This window comes from Dasypus novemcinctus, chromosome 28 (genome assembly GCF_030445035.2).
Source record: "Dasypus novemcinctus isolate mDasNov1 chromosome 28, mDasNov1.1.hap2, whole genome shotgun sequence".
Classification (NCBI taxonomy): Eukaryota; Metazoa; Chordata; class Mammalia; order Cingulata; family Dasypodidae; genus Dasypus; species Dasypus novemcinctus.
In genome coordinates this window covers 27765714-27784952 of record NC_080700.1, presented here as the reverse complement: position 1 = coordinate 27784952, position 19239 = coordinate 27765714, and the positions used below count along the sequence as shown (strand labels likewise).

Below are 19239 nucleotides of genomic sequence, written 5' to 3'. Positions count from 1 at the left end.
CATAAACCTCTACTCTGGTGAACCACAGTGAAATTTTGGGTCTCCTGGCATTAATTCTACTTCCCAGCTATTGTATAACAAAATCCCTGAAATGTCTGATACTTTCCTTTTTCTTAATGCACAGTTACCCTGGCAAAAGGCTATAGCTCTCTTTGGGAAGGACTGAGAGGAAAGTTAACAGTATAAATTTTGGCAGTGTGGCATGGTCTTTCCCCAAGGCAAGCTGGTCTTCCCTTCATTCCAGGAGCTCTGGGTCTGTCACCTGTCTCAAATCTGGGAATTGATTAAGGAGCCATGACTGTCTATTTTTTTAAATTCAAATTAGACTTTTGTCCACTTGACCTAGAACTCTTTTGCTTATACAGATCAAGTAAGAATTTTGTAGACTGCCTATCTGTTTCACTTCTAGGTACCCCATGATCTACTTGCCAATACCGTAGTCAGATTATTTGGATTGCTTTTCTGAGTCTGTTGTCTATTATGGTAGCCACGCCCACCTTGTATTGGTGATTAAGCTTGGCTTCTGCCAACCCACGATCTCATCATCCCCATTTCGTTTAATCATCCAAGTTCAGTGACAGCAGTTTCCACAGTAATAGCTGACCTGCAGCAAAGAGCAACCACAGAGCTCTTTAGGGATGATGGAATTAGTCTCAAAAATTTATTCCCCCCAGTCTGGTGAAAGGTATGTTCTCTGTACCTTCCTCAGGTGCAGTGAGCAGGTCTTCCATGATAAATCTACTCTAAATTCCAATTTCTCAAAGCTTTTGGAGTCCTTCATCTATATTGTACCAGGGCAGTTCTGGCATTTCGCCTTCAGGTAATGTAAGTCCCCTTTGGGCCCATGCTTAAGCCAAGCACCCAAACAAACTCTTAGAGCCTGTTCTAACCTCTCAAGCTATAACCTTGAATCCAGAATCTCTGCTTAGTATGCCCATATCAAAAAATTCAGTCTGAAACAACTTTATGTTCCTTCTACCATTATTCCACACCCTTAATATACATCCCCATGCATATTCCCCTGATTTCTGTCTATATGGACTTCAATCTGGTTCAGAGGTTCTGAACTTTTTTTGTTCCGTGGACTCCTTTGCCAGTCTGGTGAAAACCACAAACCCCTTCTCAGAATGTAGCGGCAGATAGTATATGACACTCAACATTGGTGTGTCTTTAAATTAAATTTTAGGATTATTCAAAATTATGCTTTTACAACTTTCCCATAATTTCAACACCTGATGACCTAACGCAGTTCAACATCTGTTCAGTCTTTTTCAGCAAACATTTATAAATTGGGGTTTTTCCATGGTGTCATAAAACCATCTCCATTATCATTACCAGCCTTTTTGCAGGCATTTATCCACTGCACTCAGAACACACTACATCAGAATAAAAATCATACTAAGTCCACACTATACTATATATTATTTAATAAAATATATCACACCCTCACAAACACTTTCCCACAAGAATAATGTTTTTTTGATTTTTCAGTTCAAACTCACGGGTCCCCTGAAATGGGTCCATGGACCCTGGTTAAGAACCCCTGGTCTGGTTATAGGTCTGAAAGAAAAGAGGGGGGTAGTTGGGTTGGATGATGAGAAGAATTCGAATTGCCTTGCAAGTCAGCTACTTCATGGCATTCCATTATAGTTTTATCCAGTGAAAGTGTTAATCTCTTCAGAGGGCTGGTTGCTCTGGTAGATGATTACAGGTTTATCAGGCAGAGCAAGGTTAAGGTCTAGGTCAGGCCGGGCCGACTCCTCAGGGCAGATTGGATATTGGGTGGCTGATTTCTCTGGGCAGATCATTACAGCTTTCTATGGCAAAGACGCAGCAGAATCTGGTTTCACTGTCCCCACCATTATTATCAGCCCATATGTACCCTTCTAGTCAAGTCAAGAATTCCTTTCCAGTCATTGCTCTCACTTTAACAGTAGATAGACCCTGTAAGGTTGGGAATTCAATTTATAATTTAACCTCTGGCACTGTAGGTCTGGTTTTTAAAAATCTCAAATCAGTGCCAATACAGGATAAGAATATCTGTTAAGGCACACATAGAAACTTTCATGTCCTTCATGTAGCAGTTAAGTTAGGAATTTGAAACCATGAGGTTGTCCCTTTCTTTCACAACTGTGTCCAGTCTATTTAGGAACAAGCAGCCAACACTGTTATCCTTTTTAACTCCATAAAACTCTGTTAAGGTGTCAAAACATTCACTCAGAGCCTTACCTCTTGTAAGCATTTGAGTAGCCATATCTAGTGGTGATATTTTGCATATCTCTAATGCCATCTCATGCCGTGGGCTGTCTGTCCCCGTGCCCTCTTGATTGTTGGGCAATAAGGTCATCAGTACATTTGAATCTAATCAGGGACGCGAACCATTTCCCAAACCCCAGAACCAAGTCAGAAATCTCATCCTTATGATTCTGTTTCTGAAGAATCACTCCCAGTACCAGAATCTGTATTAATCAGGGTACTCTAGGGAAGCAGAATCAACAGGAGAATAGATACATATAATAACTAGGAGGTTTTTTGTTGTTTTGTTTTTTAACAGGAATTCGCTTTGCGGCTGTGGGGATGGGCAAGTCCAAATTCTGTAGGGCAAACGGCAAGCTAAGAGCTCAGTAAAGGTTTTCAGTGAATTCCTCAGAAGAAGCAGGCTGGCTGAAGTAGAGATGGAAGTTCTCCCTGCTGACTGCTGAAATCATCACCTTTCTTTTTAAGGCCTTCAGCCGATTGGATGTGACTGCTCTCAGTTTGAAGGCAGTCTCCTCAGCTGATTGTCGGTGTCAGCAGCCATAGATGCAAGCAACTTACTGGTGATTTAAGTGCACAAAATATCCTCAAGTAATAAGCAGTGCTGCCTGGAGCGCTCTCTCTCTCTAGTATTTGCTTGGCTCACTCCTTTATCTCGTTAAGGTTTCTACCCAAATGCCATCTCCTCAGAAAGGCCTTTTGCAAAACTGCCCTCTCTAAAATAGCACTTCCTTCATTGTTCTGTCTTTGTAAGCTTAATTTTTCTTCACAGCTTTGCTGATGTTTTATTGTGTATTCATTTCTCGTTTATAGTCACTCCCTAGATATTTGTTGTGAGTGAATGAATGGACAGAGGTTGGAGAATGAAATCAAGCAAGCTCTGGTCTCAGAGAGAGAACATCGTTCATTATTGGAAAGAGAGGAGGGGCAGAGAGGAAAACAAGGATAGTGTAAGTTGCCTGAGGTCAGAGGGCTTGTGACCTAAAGCAGGGCTGGACAGGTTGGGCTTAGCTCAAAGGAGGGAGCATCTCTCTGTTGAGAGAAGAGGAAGGAAAGCGAGGGAAGATGGATATTCTTCTAGTTGGTTTTGAGGGTTTGGTAGAAGTTTGAGGGCATTGCCTCTTGATAGCTTTAGTTTTCTCTGTGAAGTGGGAGGTGACAGCTGCTTACAGTGGAAGTGTAAGCAGCCATCAAGTTTACTTTAAATAGGAACATAGGTCACCTGGCAGTGTTCTGGGCCCTTCTGAAGCTGACCATCAGCTCATAATGTGTGTGTCCTGCTGGGTACTTGGTGCCCAGCAGTACTCAGTTGTTCAAGTACAGCTCAGAGAAAGAGAAAGGAGTAAGGGCTGGATCACAGTTGGAGTTTGCAAGACGGTTGTAGCAGAAAGACTTAACATATCTAATTGAAGTGTTGACCATGCAGTTTCATTGGAGAAGAAAGGAGAAGGCTCTGTGGAGGAGTGCTTGAGTCAGCGAGCCCCAGAGAAGGGGTTTGAGAGTGAAGCTCATGGGTTTTGGAGATGGCGGGATTTGGGTTCGACCAGGTTCGAGCTGCACCACTGAGCTGTAATTAAATAAGGGGTGGCTCATTGAGAAGGCATGGAGGGAGAAGCCTTTAAAAGGACAGCAAGGCCAGGCTGTCTACCAGGATGCTGAAATCACGGCAGTCATTGCTAGGGGCAGGGGCAGAACCTGTGATCAGGGTCCTGGATGGAGGAGAGGGAGGTTTGGAAGTAGCACAGGGGCGTTGAAGCACCCCAGCCTGTCTTCTGACCCTGATGTGAAGGGGGTTGGCGGGGGGAGCCCACACCAGAGGGTTTAAGGTGGGCTATTTCCTTTTGCTTGTTTGTCTACTCGTCTTTAGCTTTTGGTATACCAATGTCATTTTGAAAGAGGCATTGCAATAAATAAGTAGCTCTGCCTGGAAACTAAAATAAAATTACTAGTAATTTTTAAAAAACTGGTTGGAAAACTATATTCACAGTAGCAACAAAATTAAGAATGAATAAAAGAATCACACAGCCCAGGAGAAACTCTTAAAATCCTTCTGCTGACAGCACTGGAGAAGTGGAGGAACAGAGCTACGTTATTGAGGTAGGAGAATAGGGAACCTGGGGCATGTGGAGAATCAGGTATTTAGAAACCTGGGACAGGTGCTCACTTCTCAAGAGACCTGGGGCAGGTGGAGAGTCACAGACCCCTTCTATGGAAAGACACCTACTTGCGAGTGGTGGAAGTCTAAGGTTTTATCCAGGAACCTGCCCGATGCCCTGTGACTTACAAGGTGTCAGCTAACAACCACAGGTAGCTCTCCACTCCTGGCAGGCTACCTGTGTGCTTCTGAGCACACGCCCCACCCACTTGCTCCGCTTTCCTTCTTTTTAACATTGTTCAATAAACCATCCCTTTGCCTGGTTCAGTCCTTGAATTCTTTCCTGCAATTGAACAAGAACCCTCTTGGTCAACATTGTCACAAAGGGGTGGGTAGCTGCAGGGACCTCCAAGCCCCGTTTGCTCCTGTGCCTCTACCACCTGGGGAGAGCACGTGCGCTGTGGCTGTCAGTTGATCTCAATTAATGAATGCACTGACTCCTGAATCTTTACTTAGTTATTTTTATCTTCTTTTCATGCTTCATAAGGATTCACAGATTAATCTCTTGAGGTAAGGCATATAACCAAAGGTATTGTGAGTTGTTGCCTAAAAATCTTGGTATTTTTACTTCATTGTTCTTGAAAATACATTATAAGTGTGTGGTTTTATTTTTAAGTACATATGGTATTATAGAAATTTAAATCTTGGAATTGTTTGTTTCAAGTTCAAGTTTCTTGAAACAATCATTATTGATACTTTCTCTTCCTTATTGGGAAAATGGGTTTTAATAGTGCACTTAATCCAAATATGCTTACTTAATCATTAATGGGTACTGAATTATCATATTGTGTAAAGTATGGCTAATCATTTCTACTTATTTTCTCACATAATTTGGCCATGATTTGTATGGCATATAGGAATGTGGTCGCTCTAGAATAAATTGTCATTTTAAAAAATGTGTGTTAATGTGGTCGAGGAGATACCCAAGGTTTTAATGATGGGTTTTTAATACTATCCCTTTTAAATAAATGTTTTATTGTAGAAGTTTGAAATATTTACTGTGGTGGACGGTACTGGTGTCCCATGTGGTGCACTTTCTTAGGCAGGTGCGCCCACCCCCAGCTGCTCTTCGGTTTTGGGTGCTAATGCCTCACCACAGGACCCTTACCTCGCTAGGGGAGGTCATGCGGTGACACCCCTGCCGCCCCCGCCCGGGAAGTAGGAGGTAGGTAGGTTACTGAACGCCACCTCCCTTGCCTGAAGGCCTGTCTAAAACTGGAGGGCAATTTACACTTCTGGCCGCAGCCGAACTCTTGTTGAAACCACATCCTTTACTTCCTTCCCCTTACCATGTCCGCTTCCCTCCCTTCATTCAGGGTTTCTCCTGAGAGCACTGAAGCACAATTCCTCAATAAAGCCCTTCTGTAGGAATCCCCTTCTGAGTCTCTGGGAGCCCATCTTATACGAACCCAGACCTCTGTGGAGAGAAGCCGAGAGAATGTAGAACTAACCCTGTGTACCCATGACCTAACTCGAGCAGTTAGTATTTTCCCAGCTTGATTCGCTTATCCCCTACTTTTTTCTAAAATGCTCGAATAATTTATAATATGCTCCATTCATTACCTAGTTTCCTCTGTATCGGTGTGCAGCTACTGTTTCTAATAAGACAGGATGTTGTAAAAAACATAAACGCATACTGTTATCACAACTAAGAAAATGGAACAAATATTCCTCAATATCATCTGGTACCCAGACCATGTTTACAGTTCCTTTAACAACCATGGACTCTTAAGTGACACTAAAATCTGCAAAATAAAAGAAAAATCCATAATATATGTAAAAATGAAACTTTACCTTAATTTAGCAAAAAGAAATCAGAGTGGGAAATGGTGATTTAAAAGCATATTCTGACTTTCCCCCCTTCTTTCTTCAGGTCCTGGATGCCTCTTCCCTTAGTTTCAACACCAGAGTGAAATGGTTTGTCATATGCTTCGTATGTGGCATTCTCTGTTCTCTCCTTGTAAGTTAAATCTTTATATTACTTAATAGCTTTTATTTTGTGTGAGACTAGCAATCCGTGGTGTCTGAATGTCTGTCCAACTACTTTGATGGAACATACTCTCCTTAAATAAATGAGCAGAGATTAATAGAAGATATAAATTATATTTTGGAGATTTTATGAATTTTTAAAAATAATTTTATTTAAGAAAAATCAGTGTATGTTGAGGGGTGGAGAGGGAAGTGGATGTGGCTCTGGCGATAGGGCCTCCACCTACCATATGGGAGGATCACAGTTCAGTCCCTGGGGCTTCCTGGTGAAAATGAAGAAGAGAAAGTGCCTGCGCAGCGAGCCAGTGCCCATGTGGAGAGCCGAGTGCCCGCGCAGCAAGCCAGGGCCCACGTGAAGAGCCAGTGCCCACGTGAAGAGCTAGTGCCCATGCAAGTGAGTCACGCAGCAAGGTGATGATGCATCAGAACAGAGACGGGGAGAGTCAAGGTGAAGCGCAGCAGAGACCAGCAACTGAGGTGGTGCAATTGACAGAGAACTTCTTTCCCCATCAGAGGTCTCCAGGATCAAATCCCAGTGAATCCTAGAGGAGAAAGACAAGAAACCAAAAAGAGAAATATATACAGAAGATCACAAAGCAAATGGACACAGACAGCAAAAACAGCAGGGTGGGGGCGGGGGGGGAAGAGGGAAGAAAAAATTTTTTAAAAGGGGGTGGTGGAGAGTCAGTAACTTAGATGTGTTTATTCCCTTTTTTAACCAGCCATTTAAAAAGAATATTTTATTTACACAAAGTGACGTTGACCCACAAATAAATGGTTTCATTATGACTTATTTACATGCACCTATATGCAAATAGGCAGAAGATTCACAAATAACATTGAAATTAAATGATTTTCTTTACTATGTAATCAAGACTATATACTAGCACATTCATATTTTTACAACATAATGTATATGATATCATTGTTACTAGAGTAGCATGTTTATATTTTAAGCCATTAAAATAATATATTATTTTTAAATAACTGTGATATCTTAACTTAGGGAACTGGATTGCTGTGGCTTCCCCAAGGCATGAAACTTTTTGCAGTGTTTTATACTCTTGGAAATATTTCTGCATTAGCCAGGTGTGTATGTTAAGTTTGGCTTCTCAAGATATCTTGTTTGCTGTTACTATAAACATACCTTTCTTTTTTTTTTTTTTAAAGATTTATTTATTTATTTAATTCCCCCCCTCCCCTGGTTGTCTGTTCTTGGTGTCTATTTGCTGCGTCTTGTTTCTTTGTCCGCTTCTGTTGTCATCAGCGGCACAGGAAGTGTGGGCGGCGCCATTCCTGGGCAGGCTGCTCTTTCTTTTCACGCTGGGCGGCTTTCCTCACGGGCGCACTCCTTGCGCGTGGGGCTCCCCTACGCGGGGGACAGCCTTGCGTGGCACGGCACTCCTTGCGCGCATCAGCACTGCGCATGGCCAGCTCCACACGGGTCAAGGAGGCCCGGGGTTTGAACCGCGGACCTCCCATATGGTAGACGGACGCCCTAACCACTGGGCCAAAGTCCGTTTCCCAACATACCTTTCTGTTAAGCACTTCCCTAATAGGATATATTCATCTCCATACATATCGTGAATTTAGCCAAAACATTTGGATTTGTTCACTAAATATTTATGGACTCCTATGTGCCACCTACCATTCTAGGCAAAATATAAGTGATAAAGCTTAGCTAGTGTTTGGGGTACGTACTGTGTGCTCGGGACTATCCTAAGTGCTTTATGTTTATTACAGCAAGTTTATGAGGAGGTGCTATTATTGTCCCCATTTTTTAGCTGGAAGTTATAGCACAGTGAGGTTCAGTAACTTGCCCACAGTTACATAACAGGTCCCTGAGGCAGGCTTCCCACCTGACGGTCTGTTTCCAGAGCCCAGGCTTTTAGCCACTGTGCTCCGTTGCTTGCTATCATGGTGCCTACCTTTTAGTGCCGAGAGACAGTCAATCCTAAGCAAGAAAAGCTGCACCATGCGGAGTTGGCATAAGGCGCCGCCGTAGCGCCTGGCGGAGCTGCTTTAGAGTGCGTGTTCGGGGGAGTCTGCGGTGCAGCTTCGGGCTGATGTCTGTCGGAAGAGTTAACAAACATGAGCTCTGCATTGGCGCTCTGCGCTCTTTCCTTCCTTTAGAAGTTTCGGCATCCATCCAGAGGTATTATCAAGGGAATGTGACACGGGCCAAGGCCAGCTCAGTCCACTTTCAGATGCTCGTACCTGTAATGATGAATTTTGGTGGTTTTTGGAACTGACAGTGATTCTCCTTCAAATTACAATATAAAAGGAGCCTCATTTAGGAAGTCGGTTACTTTGACAGTCATGCATGGAAGTTGTTTTTCCTTGTTCTGAAGTTCATTGTGTAGAGAGAGAAACGAGTAGAAGCGACTGGATTGGTACAAACTAAGAAGAAACTGCTTTACTAGCTTAGGATCACTCTATCTTTGGTGTTCACCCATAGCTATAAAATAATGCTGGAAGTATGTTGTAAAAAGGCATTTATGTATAATAGAAACCTAAAATATGAACATTTCCTTTTAGTATAAAGGCAAAAAAAAATACTTAGTGAGAAGTTTTTACTAAATAAACGTAAGGTTTCTTTTTCTTTTAAAGTTTTTTTTTTTTTTAATATAACCTGGCAAATTAGTAGACCCATATCTCAATTCTTGTGTTTGTTTCAAATAGTACATGTTTTTTAATGGGACCCATGAAGCAACTGAAGAAAATGTTTGAAACTACAAGATTGCTTGCAACAATTCTTATGCTTGTAAGTAAATAATGATAATTTTTTTAAAAATTTAAGTATATTTTGTACATAATTGCCAGCTCTTATATATGTTCTATTGTTATAGCTTTCTTGTATATAATAATTATATCCTTAAGGCTGTGTGCTTTAAAAGTTTGGATTATGCCATATTATCTAAAATTTTTGGCTAGATAAAGCTTGCTTCATACTTGCATGTAACTAACATAGATACATATTTAAAATAAGATTAGAGCTAGATGTATTTTCATTTTTAAGCCTGGTAGACTGTTTCTTTTTTTTAAATTTTTTTAAATGTTACATTCAAAAAATATGAGGTCCCCATATAGCCCCCACCCCCCTCACCCCACTCCTCCCACATCAACAACCTCTTTCATCATTGTGGCACATTCATTGCATTTGGTGAATACATTTTGGAGCACTGCTGTACCATGTGGATAGTGGTTTACATTGGAGTTTACACTCTCCCCCAGTCCACCCAGTGGGCCATGGCAGGACCTATAATGTCCAGCAGTTGTCCCTGCAGTACCACCCAGGACAACTCCAAGTCCTGAAAATGCCCCCACATCATATCTCTTCTTCCCTGTCCCTACCCTCAGCAGCTACCATGGCCACTTTCTCCACATTAATGCAACATTTTCTTCGATTACTAATCACAGTAGTTCCAGAATAGAATATCAGTAAGTCCACTCTAATCCATACTTTATTCCTCCCTGTGGACCCTGGGATGGCTATGCCCACTCCACCTCTATATCAAGAGGGGCTTAGATTCCACATGGATGATGGATGCAATTCTCCTGCTTGCAGTTGTAGGCACTCTTGGTTCCCTGGTGTGGTGGTTGACCTTCTTCACCTCCCTGTTAGCTGACCAGGGTAAGACCAATAAACCAGAGGGTAGGAGTTGCAGGTCTCTTTGAGGCTCAGGGCCTGGCTCTCACATGGAAAGTCCAGAGATTTAGGTCCCCTGAGCATACACCAAACCCCAGTGCCAACCACAGGTCTGGTAAAAGTAACAGGAGAGGCTTGTGAACAAAGATCACATCTGAGTCCAGCTCCATCATACTCAGGAACACAAACTCCAAAGTACGGCCAAATGACATGGCACTGAACTCCATCTGCTGTGACCATAAAACCTGTGGGTCTCTGTACCCCTCAGAAGGACCAATACCTGGGCTTGTATGGTAGACTGTTTCTTAATGAGTGTTGGCACTCTTTGGAGAGTAGCAGTAGAAGAGAGATTATGTCTAAACCCCTTTGAATCTTCTCAGAGAGCCTTGGCAATCACATAAATAGCCCATCATATTGCTTTTATCCCCTTCCTCTGCCTTTCTGACAAATAGTTCTAAGAGTATGGCTTCTATAGCAGTATCTTCAAATGGTCTGTGTGCTGTATTGTGGACAATATGCCACACTCATGCTGTCATTCTCTATCTTTGAACTTGGAGGAATGGGTGGATAAAAGTTTATGCTTATACTTAAATACATAGGTTTCCATCATTGCCTTTTAGGGTTCTTAGCTAATAATTGTTTTGTATGTTACAGCCAAAGCAACCCAGGTTCCTCCTCTACAACTGTTTGAGGTTCTTAACTTGGTCGCAGATTTCTTTGGCTTAACGCCAAAGATATTTATGAACTTAAATATCAGCATTAGCAAATTTCTGATTTTGCCTATTAATATTTATTAATTTTCAAGGACTACTAACTTATATACAGTTATAAATAAGGAAATGATTTTCAACTCTAATTGTCTTTTCCCATTTTCTTATCAGTGAACAAACTTATTTTTTAGATTAATTTTTGATGTCCTTATTCAGTATCATCATATGTTATTGCCATTTTTCTAACTTTCCTAGTTGCTTTGAATTTCCTTTATTAGCATGTATAGTAACATGTATATAAACATTTAATTTTAGGTTATTGAGAAATATAATACAATTAGATTATTTTATACTTAGACTACTAGATATTTATATACCATTAAGATTTTACTTAGATTTTTGTATTAAAGAATCCTTTTATCTATCACTCAACAGTTTTAGTAACTTACTGTACTTTAGACAAGCAAGAATAAAATTGAGAGAAAGTCGGCTCTTTCAAACTAACATTTGGAAATGCAAACTATTTCCCAAAAGGGACCATCACTTACATGATTTCACTTTGGTGATCTCATGAATCGTAGCATTTCCAGGTTAACGCTTTGCTTGGTCGTGATTTGCTATGGACATAAAATTTGCCTAACAGTGATGGCAACCCTTTCAAATGGCCCTCCGTTAGTGCCTTCAGGTCATATTTAGTTTTTTCATTACAGCAGCCCTTTAAAGTAGTTTAGTAGAAATTGTTTTCATTTGAAAAAGAGCACCACTGAGATCTAGACAAATTAAATAACTTAATGAGGAACTCAGATAATGGGCCTCAGAGCTGGGGTTTGGGTGTAGGTCTTTCTAATTCCAAACTGCCTGTTTATCCCCATTTCTTTAAACAGCCTCTCCTTTTCACTCGAGTGCCTGCTTTGGGTGACAGAGATGAAGGGATGATCAGGATTGCTTCCACGGGGGTATAAAATGATTATGTAATTTTTCTGTGTGAAAAATTATAGTAGTCTATGTAAAACCTAAGTAAAATAGAACTTACTGTGTATTAGCAGTAGCACAAAGTAATACTGTTAGCAGTATTTTATTAGTAAACATTAAGATAACCACTTCTTAAAAAGGTCTTTGCCACTCTAAAACATTCTTCAAATATTCTTTTTGTTTACTTAGTCAACAGATTATTTATTAGGTGCTACCAATTTCCAAGGAATATTGTAGTCATAGTCTTTAAAAGTAAAACTTTTAAACACTCATGGAAAATATAAGTAAACTAGAGTCAACTGTCTCATTAATTTTGTTTTATGGTATAGTATCTATGTCAATGAATTCAGAATAGTTTATGTGTTTTTGTGAGTCTTTTAAAAGGATTTTAAATTTACAATTTATATTTTCTTTTTTCCCACATAGCTGTGTTTTGTATTTACCTTGTGTGCTGTTTTCTGGGTAAGTTCCATCAGCCACACTGGCTTTCGACTAAAAGCACGCCCTTTAACTGAGGCTATTTCTTTGGGGTAAAGTGTCATCCCACTCTCATCTAAATGCAGCCCAAAGTCTGGTTTCTTAAAATCCTCCAAAGATTGGGTGCCCCTAAAAGGTGATAGGGTAACATCCTGTTAGTGGCTAGACTTGCGGTAAATTCTGCCGTCTTAAACCTAGTCAGAGGTCAGTTAATGAGCACGTACACACTTACCTACATACTTCGTCTGAGATTAGGTTGACTACTCTACCAACACCTTTCACCTGAAATACGAGAGGCCCTCGCTAGAATCCATGTTCTGTGTGTGGTTGTGCTGTGGTTTTGGGGGGCGAGGAGGGTACAGCCGCTGAGGCAAGTGCATTAACGAGCAGCAAGATGTTAAAACCGTCTACCAAGAAGTAACAAATGTAGCTGTAAAGCAGCAGAAGCAGTTCTGTGGGGTCTTAGAACTGACTGAAATTGTTCCTAAGTTGGGGCTGTGAGGCAAGGGATTTTTAAATTTTTTATCTTTTTTTTTTTTTTTTTAAAGATACATAGATCACACAAAATGTTACATTAAAAAATATAAGAGGTCCCCATATACCCCATTCCCCAAGGGGTTTTTATTATTATTTATGTTTTAGGAGATATCAGAGTTTGAACCCAGGACCTCATATGTGGGAAGCAGGTACTCAGCCACTGAGCTACATCCGCTCACCAAACAAGAGTTTTTTAAAGAAAGGCAAAAGAGGAAGAAGAAAAAGGAGAAGTTGGTTAGGGCAAGGGGCTTAGAAATAGGTTTCGTTTCTTTTGTGTGTGTGTGTGTGTGTGTGTGTGTGTGTGTTTTTGTCAGAAAGGGAATGAGTTTGTTCGCTGCTTGGGTTTTGCTTTTAACTTAGCCAGTTCTGGGATTTCAAGGTATGGTCAGGGCCTTTCTGTACGGATAGGTCTCCAACTCCACTCTAAGTCTCTTAGCCTAAATTACTCCCTTTTTCCCCCACAAAACTAATCAAGGGAGAGGGCCAGAAAACAAAACAAATTAACAAAAAAGACAAAAGAACTCAAGTCAATCTTGTGCCACTTAGAGATAAGGTTAAACAACTTCACTAGACTTTAAAGAAGTTACATTATTACAATTCACTTTACTTATTCATGATTCTTGTTCTTCATGTTATTTATTTCTTATGCTCTGTATATTTCCTGAAAGCATTTGAGGAAACTCTTGAAAAAACTATCCTGCTTAAAGAGGAAAGAGTAGTGGATAGTAAATTTTACAAATATTCTGTCAGAAAATGTTCTTGTTTTCGTTTTTGGTTTTGATGATGGTAAGGACAAATCTTGGTTATAAGAGAATTCGCTTACATGCCATTTCCTAATTATAACTGAAAAGAATTTTCTAAATACATCATTTCAAAACAGCCATGGAAACTACTTGTTTTATATTATTCGCAAAGACTGTAATATAAGAAAATATGAATTCCCTTCAATAAAGTAAAATAAAATGAGGAGCAAGTGAAAGTGATTAAAATTTGTAAATTCTACCTGGGATACGAATATAACTAAGTGGAACTTTAAATCTTGATTCTAGAAAAGTTAACATTGACCTCAAAGACCTGACACTTAAAGAATTTTAATATTTTTAGCCTATGCAGTTATTTCAGTAACATTTACTTAGTATCATGTATTTAGCATTCTTTTTATTAATGAATACAGACAATTTTAGAAATGTTTGTCATGGATATTTAATTTTCAGACCAACTGAATCTTAAATTTGTCATATTGATTTTCGTCCCAGTTCCATTTATTCACTTAGAATAGTCATCCCAAGGACCCCAAACAGAAACTTGGGGAAAATTAAATTTTAATTTAATGACAGTGTTTTGCAAATCTACTTATTTTTTCAGTCTTCTTAATGAATCTCTCACAAATATATAGCACTATGCATCAATGGAATAAGTCATTCAATTTCCATTCATCATCCTTCCATCCAAAATCATCAGTTTAGTAAATTACAAACTTTGGTTTCATTTTTTATTTATGTATTTTTATTTTTTTAAGATTTATTTTTTTAATTTCTCCCCCCTCCTTCCATCGTCTGCTCTGTGTCCATTTGCTGTGTGTTCTTCTGTGTCTGCTTGTATTCTCATTAGGCGGCTTCGGGAACTGATCCTGGGACCTTCCAGAGTGGGAGAGAGGCGATCATTCTCTTGCGCCACCTCAGCTCTCTGGTCTGCTGCGTCTCTTATCGCTCCTCTGTGTCTCTTTTTGTTGCGTCATCTTGCTGCACCAGCTTTCCGTGTGGGCCAGCACTCTTGTGCAGGGCAGCACTCTGCTTGGGCCAGCACTCTGCGTGGGCCCACTCGCCTTCACCAGGAGGCGCTGGATATTGAACCCTGGACCTTCTATATGGTAGACCAGAGCCCAATTGCTTGAGCCACATCTGCTTCCGTCATTTTCGGTTTAGGGTCTGCCTGAAATCTAAGACACAGTGTTTAGAAACTTGAGTCATTATTTAAAGAACTATAGATAAGCTGAGAGACCAAGATTTAAATAATTTTCCACCACAGAACTTGTTTTTTTCTTTAGGAAGATCCTGTTTAAATCTCAAAGCATATTAAAGTGTACTGAGCTTAGTAATAGGCCCTGGAATTTTAACCGAGGCTTATGTTCCAGTTTCCTTGACTGCTCAAGCAAATGCCGTGCAATGGGTGGGCTTAAACAATGGGAATTTATTGGCTCACGGTTTTGAGGCTGAGAGAAAGTCCAAATGTCATATGAAAATTTAATAAAGAGAATACATCATCTATATGTTTTGAAGGGGGAAACTGAACTCGATTGCAAAAAAGATCTTTTTAAAATTCTAAGTGTATTGTTCCTCTGCTTTGTCGTCAGTGGCACAAGAAGGGATTGGCCATATTATTCTGCATATTGCAGTTCTTGGCGATGACCTGGTAAGTCTTTAATTTTTTTTTTTTTTAATTTTTTTAAACTGATTAAAATCCCGGATGGTGTGGTAAGCGTTTCGTTCTGAAGGGATCAAGCCTCGGCACAGTAGTTTCCATGTGCCTGGAAGGTCAGCTAGGATGAGGGCTGGGATGTGCCCCGCGGAGTCAGTGGCGTAAGTCACCCGCCGCGGTAGGGAGCCGCGACTGGAGCTGTGGAGGGGCTTCCAGAGTAAACTAGAGGAGAGGAAGGAAGGACGCCAGACGGCAAGCACTCTGTAAAAAGAAGAGGGGGCAGAGGCGGTGACGAGGCCGCTTTTGGTTACGAAGCCGGAATTCCGTTTCTAGGAAGGAGTCACGTGGCGCCATCCTTACGTATGCTTACGTATTACACGGGATGCATTGGGTTCTCCAACCCGTTAGAGGCAGGTGAAAAGAAATGTAGACGGCGCCACACGACTCCGGAAAGCAGCAGCTGCATCCCAGGGTGAGCCAAGGGAATACCCCTTTTTGCCCCTCTCCACCTTGTGGAAGAACGAGAAAGTGGAGCTCGTTCTAATACTGTCCGTGGCTCGGTGCTGTCTAGATGTCCTCTGAGTCCTCAGGGCCACAGACTGGTTTCTGCTTTTGTGGCTCTCCCTCCTGCTTTCCAAATGTTCAAAATGGGCCCATTCTTCCCGATCAAACACACCTCCTCCAGGAAGCCTTTTTGGTACCTGGGACCACGTCCAGTCGCCGTGCAAACGGCTCCAGGAAGGTGTGTCAGGCTGAAGTGCATACGCCCTCCGGCGGCCCTGCTCACTCTCACTGTGGTCGGAATTTCTTTCCACTTATAAAGTATCTTTAAGTGATCCTCCTTTTCGTTTAAGTTAGGCCTTGTTTGCCTCCTCCCAATAGTCAGTAAACCCCTTCCTGATTTTATCTGTTTTAAATCTTTCCTATTTGGTGTTATCTGATCTGGGGTCAGTCTTGCTTTTGGCCTTTCCGCCCATAGATGTAACACCAGTGAATGTTATTTGTAATCTCTGCATATTGCAGATTAATTATACAATGCTGCTTAATTCTTTTTTATCCAAGTATGAAGCAATTTAAATTGAGTCTCTTGTTTATTTTTCTAATATCTTGCCTTTTATTGCATAATCTGTAGTTAATTGGTTTATCATTAAAGGAGAATACAGTTTATTTTCCTTTAATTTCTATTTTAAAAAATAAATGAGTAGCCTTTTTAATATAATACACCCAAACTTAAGCAAGCATCAAAATTTTGGAGAATTTTGTAAAACACAGATCCCTTGTTAAAACCCAGAGTTTCTAATTCAGGAGATCTGGGGCAGGTCCTAATAATCTTCATGCTTAACATGTTCCTAGGTAGTGCTTACTATTTATGCTGCTTTCTTTAGTACAGTGTCAGACAATGGCCATTTGGCATGAAGAAAAACATCGCTTAAATTAAGATTCAATATACTTGAATTTTTCTTGCAGGTATAGTTTATCATACATCCCATATGCAAGGTGAGTTTGTATGAATCTCATTTCATTGTTTCTAATTCCTCTAATTACTTTCTACACAAGAACATGAATTCTGATCATTTAATTTTCACTTTAAAGTATTCTTTACGGATCTTTTTTTTTGTTCTTGTTATCTATTTTTTTTAAAGATACATAGATCACAGGGTCTTTTTTTTTTAAATGTCTTTGACTTTCTTCATAAAAGGAAAGAAAATGCAAGTATAGAAGTTTGTCATAAAAGTATTTAAATGTAAATATTTTGAACTGAGAAGTTGTGAATTTACTTCTTGGTTTACCATCTCAATATTTGCAAATAGGGGATTTTGACAAGAGACCCCTGACCCTTCCATACCTGAAAACAGAAAATATGTTGTAGAAATTCTACTTGAAAAATAAAATAGGAAGTTAGTGGGAAAATTAGGTCTGATACGTGTTTTTGTTTTTAGCCAGCAGAAGCTATTTATTCTGTATATACAGAGATAATAGCCATTTTCTTACATTTTTTTCCCAGAGAAGTGTACTAATTTAGTTGTGAAGAGAAAAAAAAAAACCAAGTGTAATTTAAAATCCGACAGATTTAGAACAATATGCTGGAGAAGCATGGCTTTGCTTTTTTATGAAATTTAGAAACACACATTGTATATTAACGACCAGCATATTATATGCCTAATATGAACAATGAAGGACACTGATAGCAAATTCTATTTTTATTCCATTTCATTTATTTTTTATATACATCTTATAAGAAAAAACAAAACAAGGTCAACTACAGGTCAGAAAGCCGTAGTAGAAGAGTCCTCAAAGGTGATTTACCGGTCCCTTTGGGTTATATCGAGGAGACCTCTGCCAACATTTCTTGTCATTCTCCATAGTGATAAAAGATGACCTAGAGATAAAGTCCACTCCTTAAGATGAGAGACTCCGCAGTGATGGCAAGGCCAACCTCTTCCCCAAAATATCAGGGTCCTGTACTTGTGGGCAGCATGTAGAATTTGCTTGATGAGTCTCAGATTTTATTAGTATTTCTAACAAAGTAAACACTTTTAAGTGAATAGAAGTATTAAAAAATAGTTCAAACAAACCATTTTGGAAGAAAAATGTAAAAGGTTAAATGAGATCACATTTTTTTGCCATTCTTAGGATTCAATTATAAGCATTTGCCTTATCAGTCTAGTTCATTAGTTATATTTTTTAATTAGTTATTTTTGTTTTTTTAAATTATTAAATTGATTTCTTATTAAGATCAGCTATGTGCTGGTAAAGATTTCCTAAAATAAATACCATTTCAAAAATTAAAGTATTTCTAAGTCTCAGTTCTTGATTTCAAGAGATACTCAACAAAATTTTAGTTAATCAGAAAATGTTTTGGAGAGCACACTAAGTTTATTGTTTAAAAAAAAAAGGTAGTAGTGTATTTGTTCTTGACAATATTCTGCAAATTTGCTCCTGAGGAAGATTATTGTATTCTGTATTTTTTCCTCCTTTTTTCACCAGGGATGCAGTAATTAAATGCTGTTCTTCTCTCATAAGCTGAAAATCAGAAACTTTTGGAAAAGAACATTTGAAAGTTGATATTCTGTTTTTGGTGAAGCATGCTTTTCCTGATATAAGAATCACTCCAGAAACAATTGCAGTGACAGTTTAAGACAATTTTGTATACTGGTTTAAAAAAAAATGGTTAATTAAACTGCTGGTTAATGCTTGTAAATTTAATTCATTATGTGTCATTAATAGGCTTTTCCAAAGATCAGGAGATTTTAATCATTACCAATTGTAAATTATTTTTAGTCAGTTTTTTAATCTTTTAAAACGACTTCTGAGCTGTGAATAGTTAAGGATAAACCTGTGCTACAAGATATGTTCAGCCCTTTTGGCTCTTGAAATGTCTACATTTTAAAACATCTATTTTTCTTTTTACTTAAAATGTGGAAGTTTTTACTCTAAGCTAAAAATTGCTTATTATGTGTAATAAAAAATAATATATAAATCTTTACCGTTTTGAAATAAACACACTTGGAAAACTAACATTTTCTGGATCAAGTTTATAATGTTTTAAGTGGGTGGTCCATTGATGCAGTTAAAAAAAAATCACTTCCGACACTGTGCTATCGCTCTGTAGAAAAGTGAACCGGACGCAACCCCTGTCCCAAGTAAAAGATAATAGGACAGTGTAACAATAAAAGTATTAATACGTGAGTTATTCAGGATGCAGAACACAAAACACACACCGAGAAGTCCCGTGGAAGAACTGGATGTAGAGGGCTGGGTTACAGGTGTCGGGAGGCTGACGAGCCGGTGCGGGGAGGCGAGGCGCCCTGGGAGCTGGCAGCAGCGGCCGCTGCTCACCCCCCAGGCTGCAGGGACGAGGGGCGAGCAAAGCCTGGTAGCCTGCCGGTGGCCGCCAGCACCTTGGGGGCACAGCAGGAGAGGGAGCAGAAATACCCTAGCGGCTCCTGCCGCTTGCCAGTGCAGTTCAGAGACGCGGCTCCCCTGCAACAGGGTGCGGAGGGCCCTAAGAGCAGCCAGGCAAAGGGCAGCACCATCCCGTAGTGCAGAAGAGAAGGCGACCTACTCCAGCTTAG

General features: G+C 39.9%; 1 protein-coding gene across 2 annotated transcripts in view; it reads left to right on the top strand.

Moving 5' to 3' along the window:
• SFT2D1 (SFT2 domain containing 1) overlaps positions 1-18682 on the top strand; it is a 28388-nt gene extending 9706 nt beyond the window's left edge. The window contains exons 2-9 of one of the 2 annotated variants that reach the window (XM_058289743.2): positions 6285-6371; positions 7407-7489; positions 9083-9164; positions 11644-11715; positions 12158-12193; positions 15099-15157; positions 16631-16660; positions 18152-18682. In XM_058289743.2, the coding sequence (XP_058145726.1) occupies positions 6285-6371; positions 7407-7489; positions 9083-9164; positions 11644-11715; positions 12158-12193; positions 15099-15157; positions 16631-16660; positions 18152-18191 (489 nt within the window). In that variant the 3' untranslated portion in view covers positions 18192-18682. The remainder of the gene's footprint in view (positions 1-6284; positions 6372-7406; positions 7490-9082; positions 9165-11643; positions 11716-12157; positions 12194-15098; positions 15158-16630; positions 16661-18151) is intronic. The other variant, XM_004465923.5, reaches the window with a different exon arrangement.
• Positions 18683-19239: the final 557 nt, after the last annotated feature.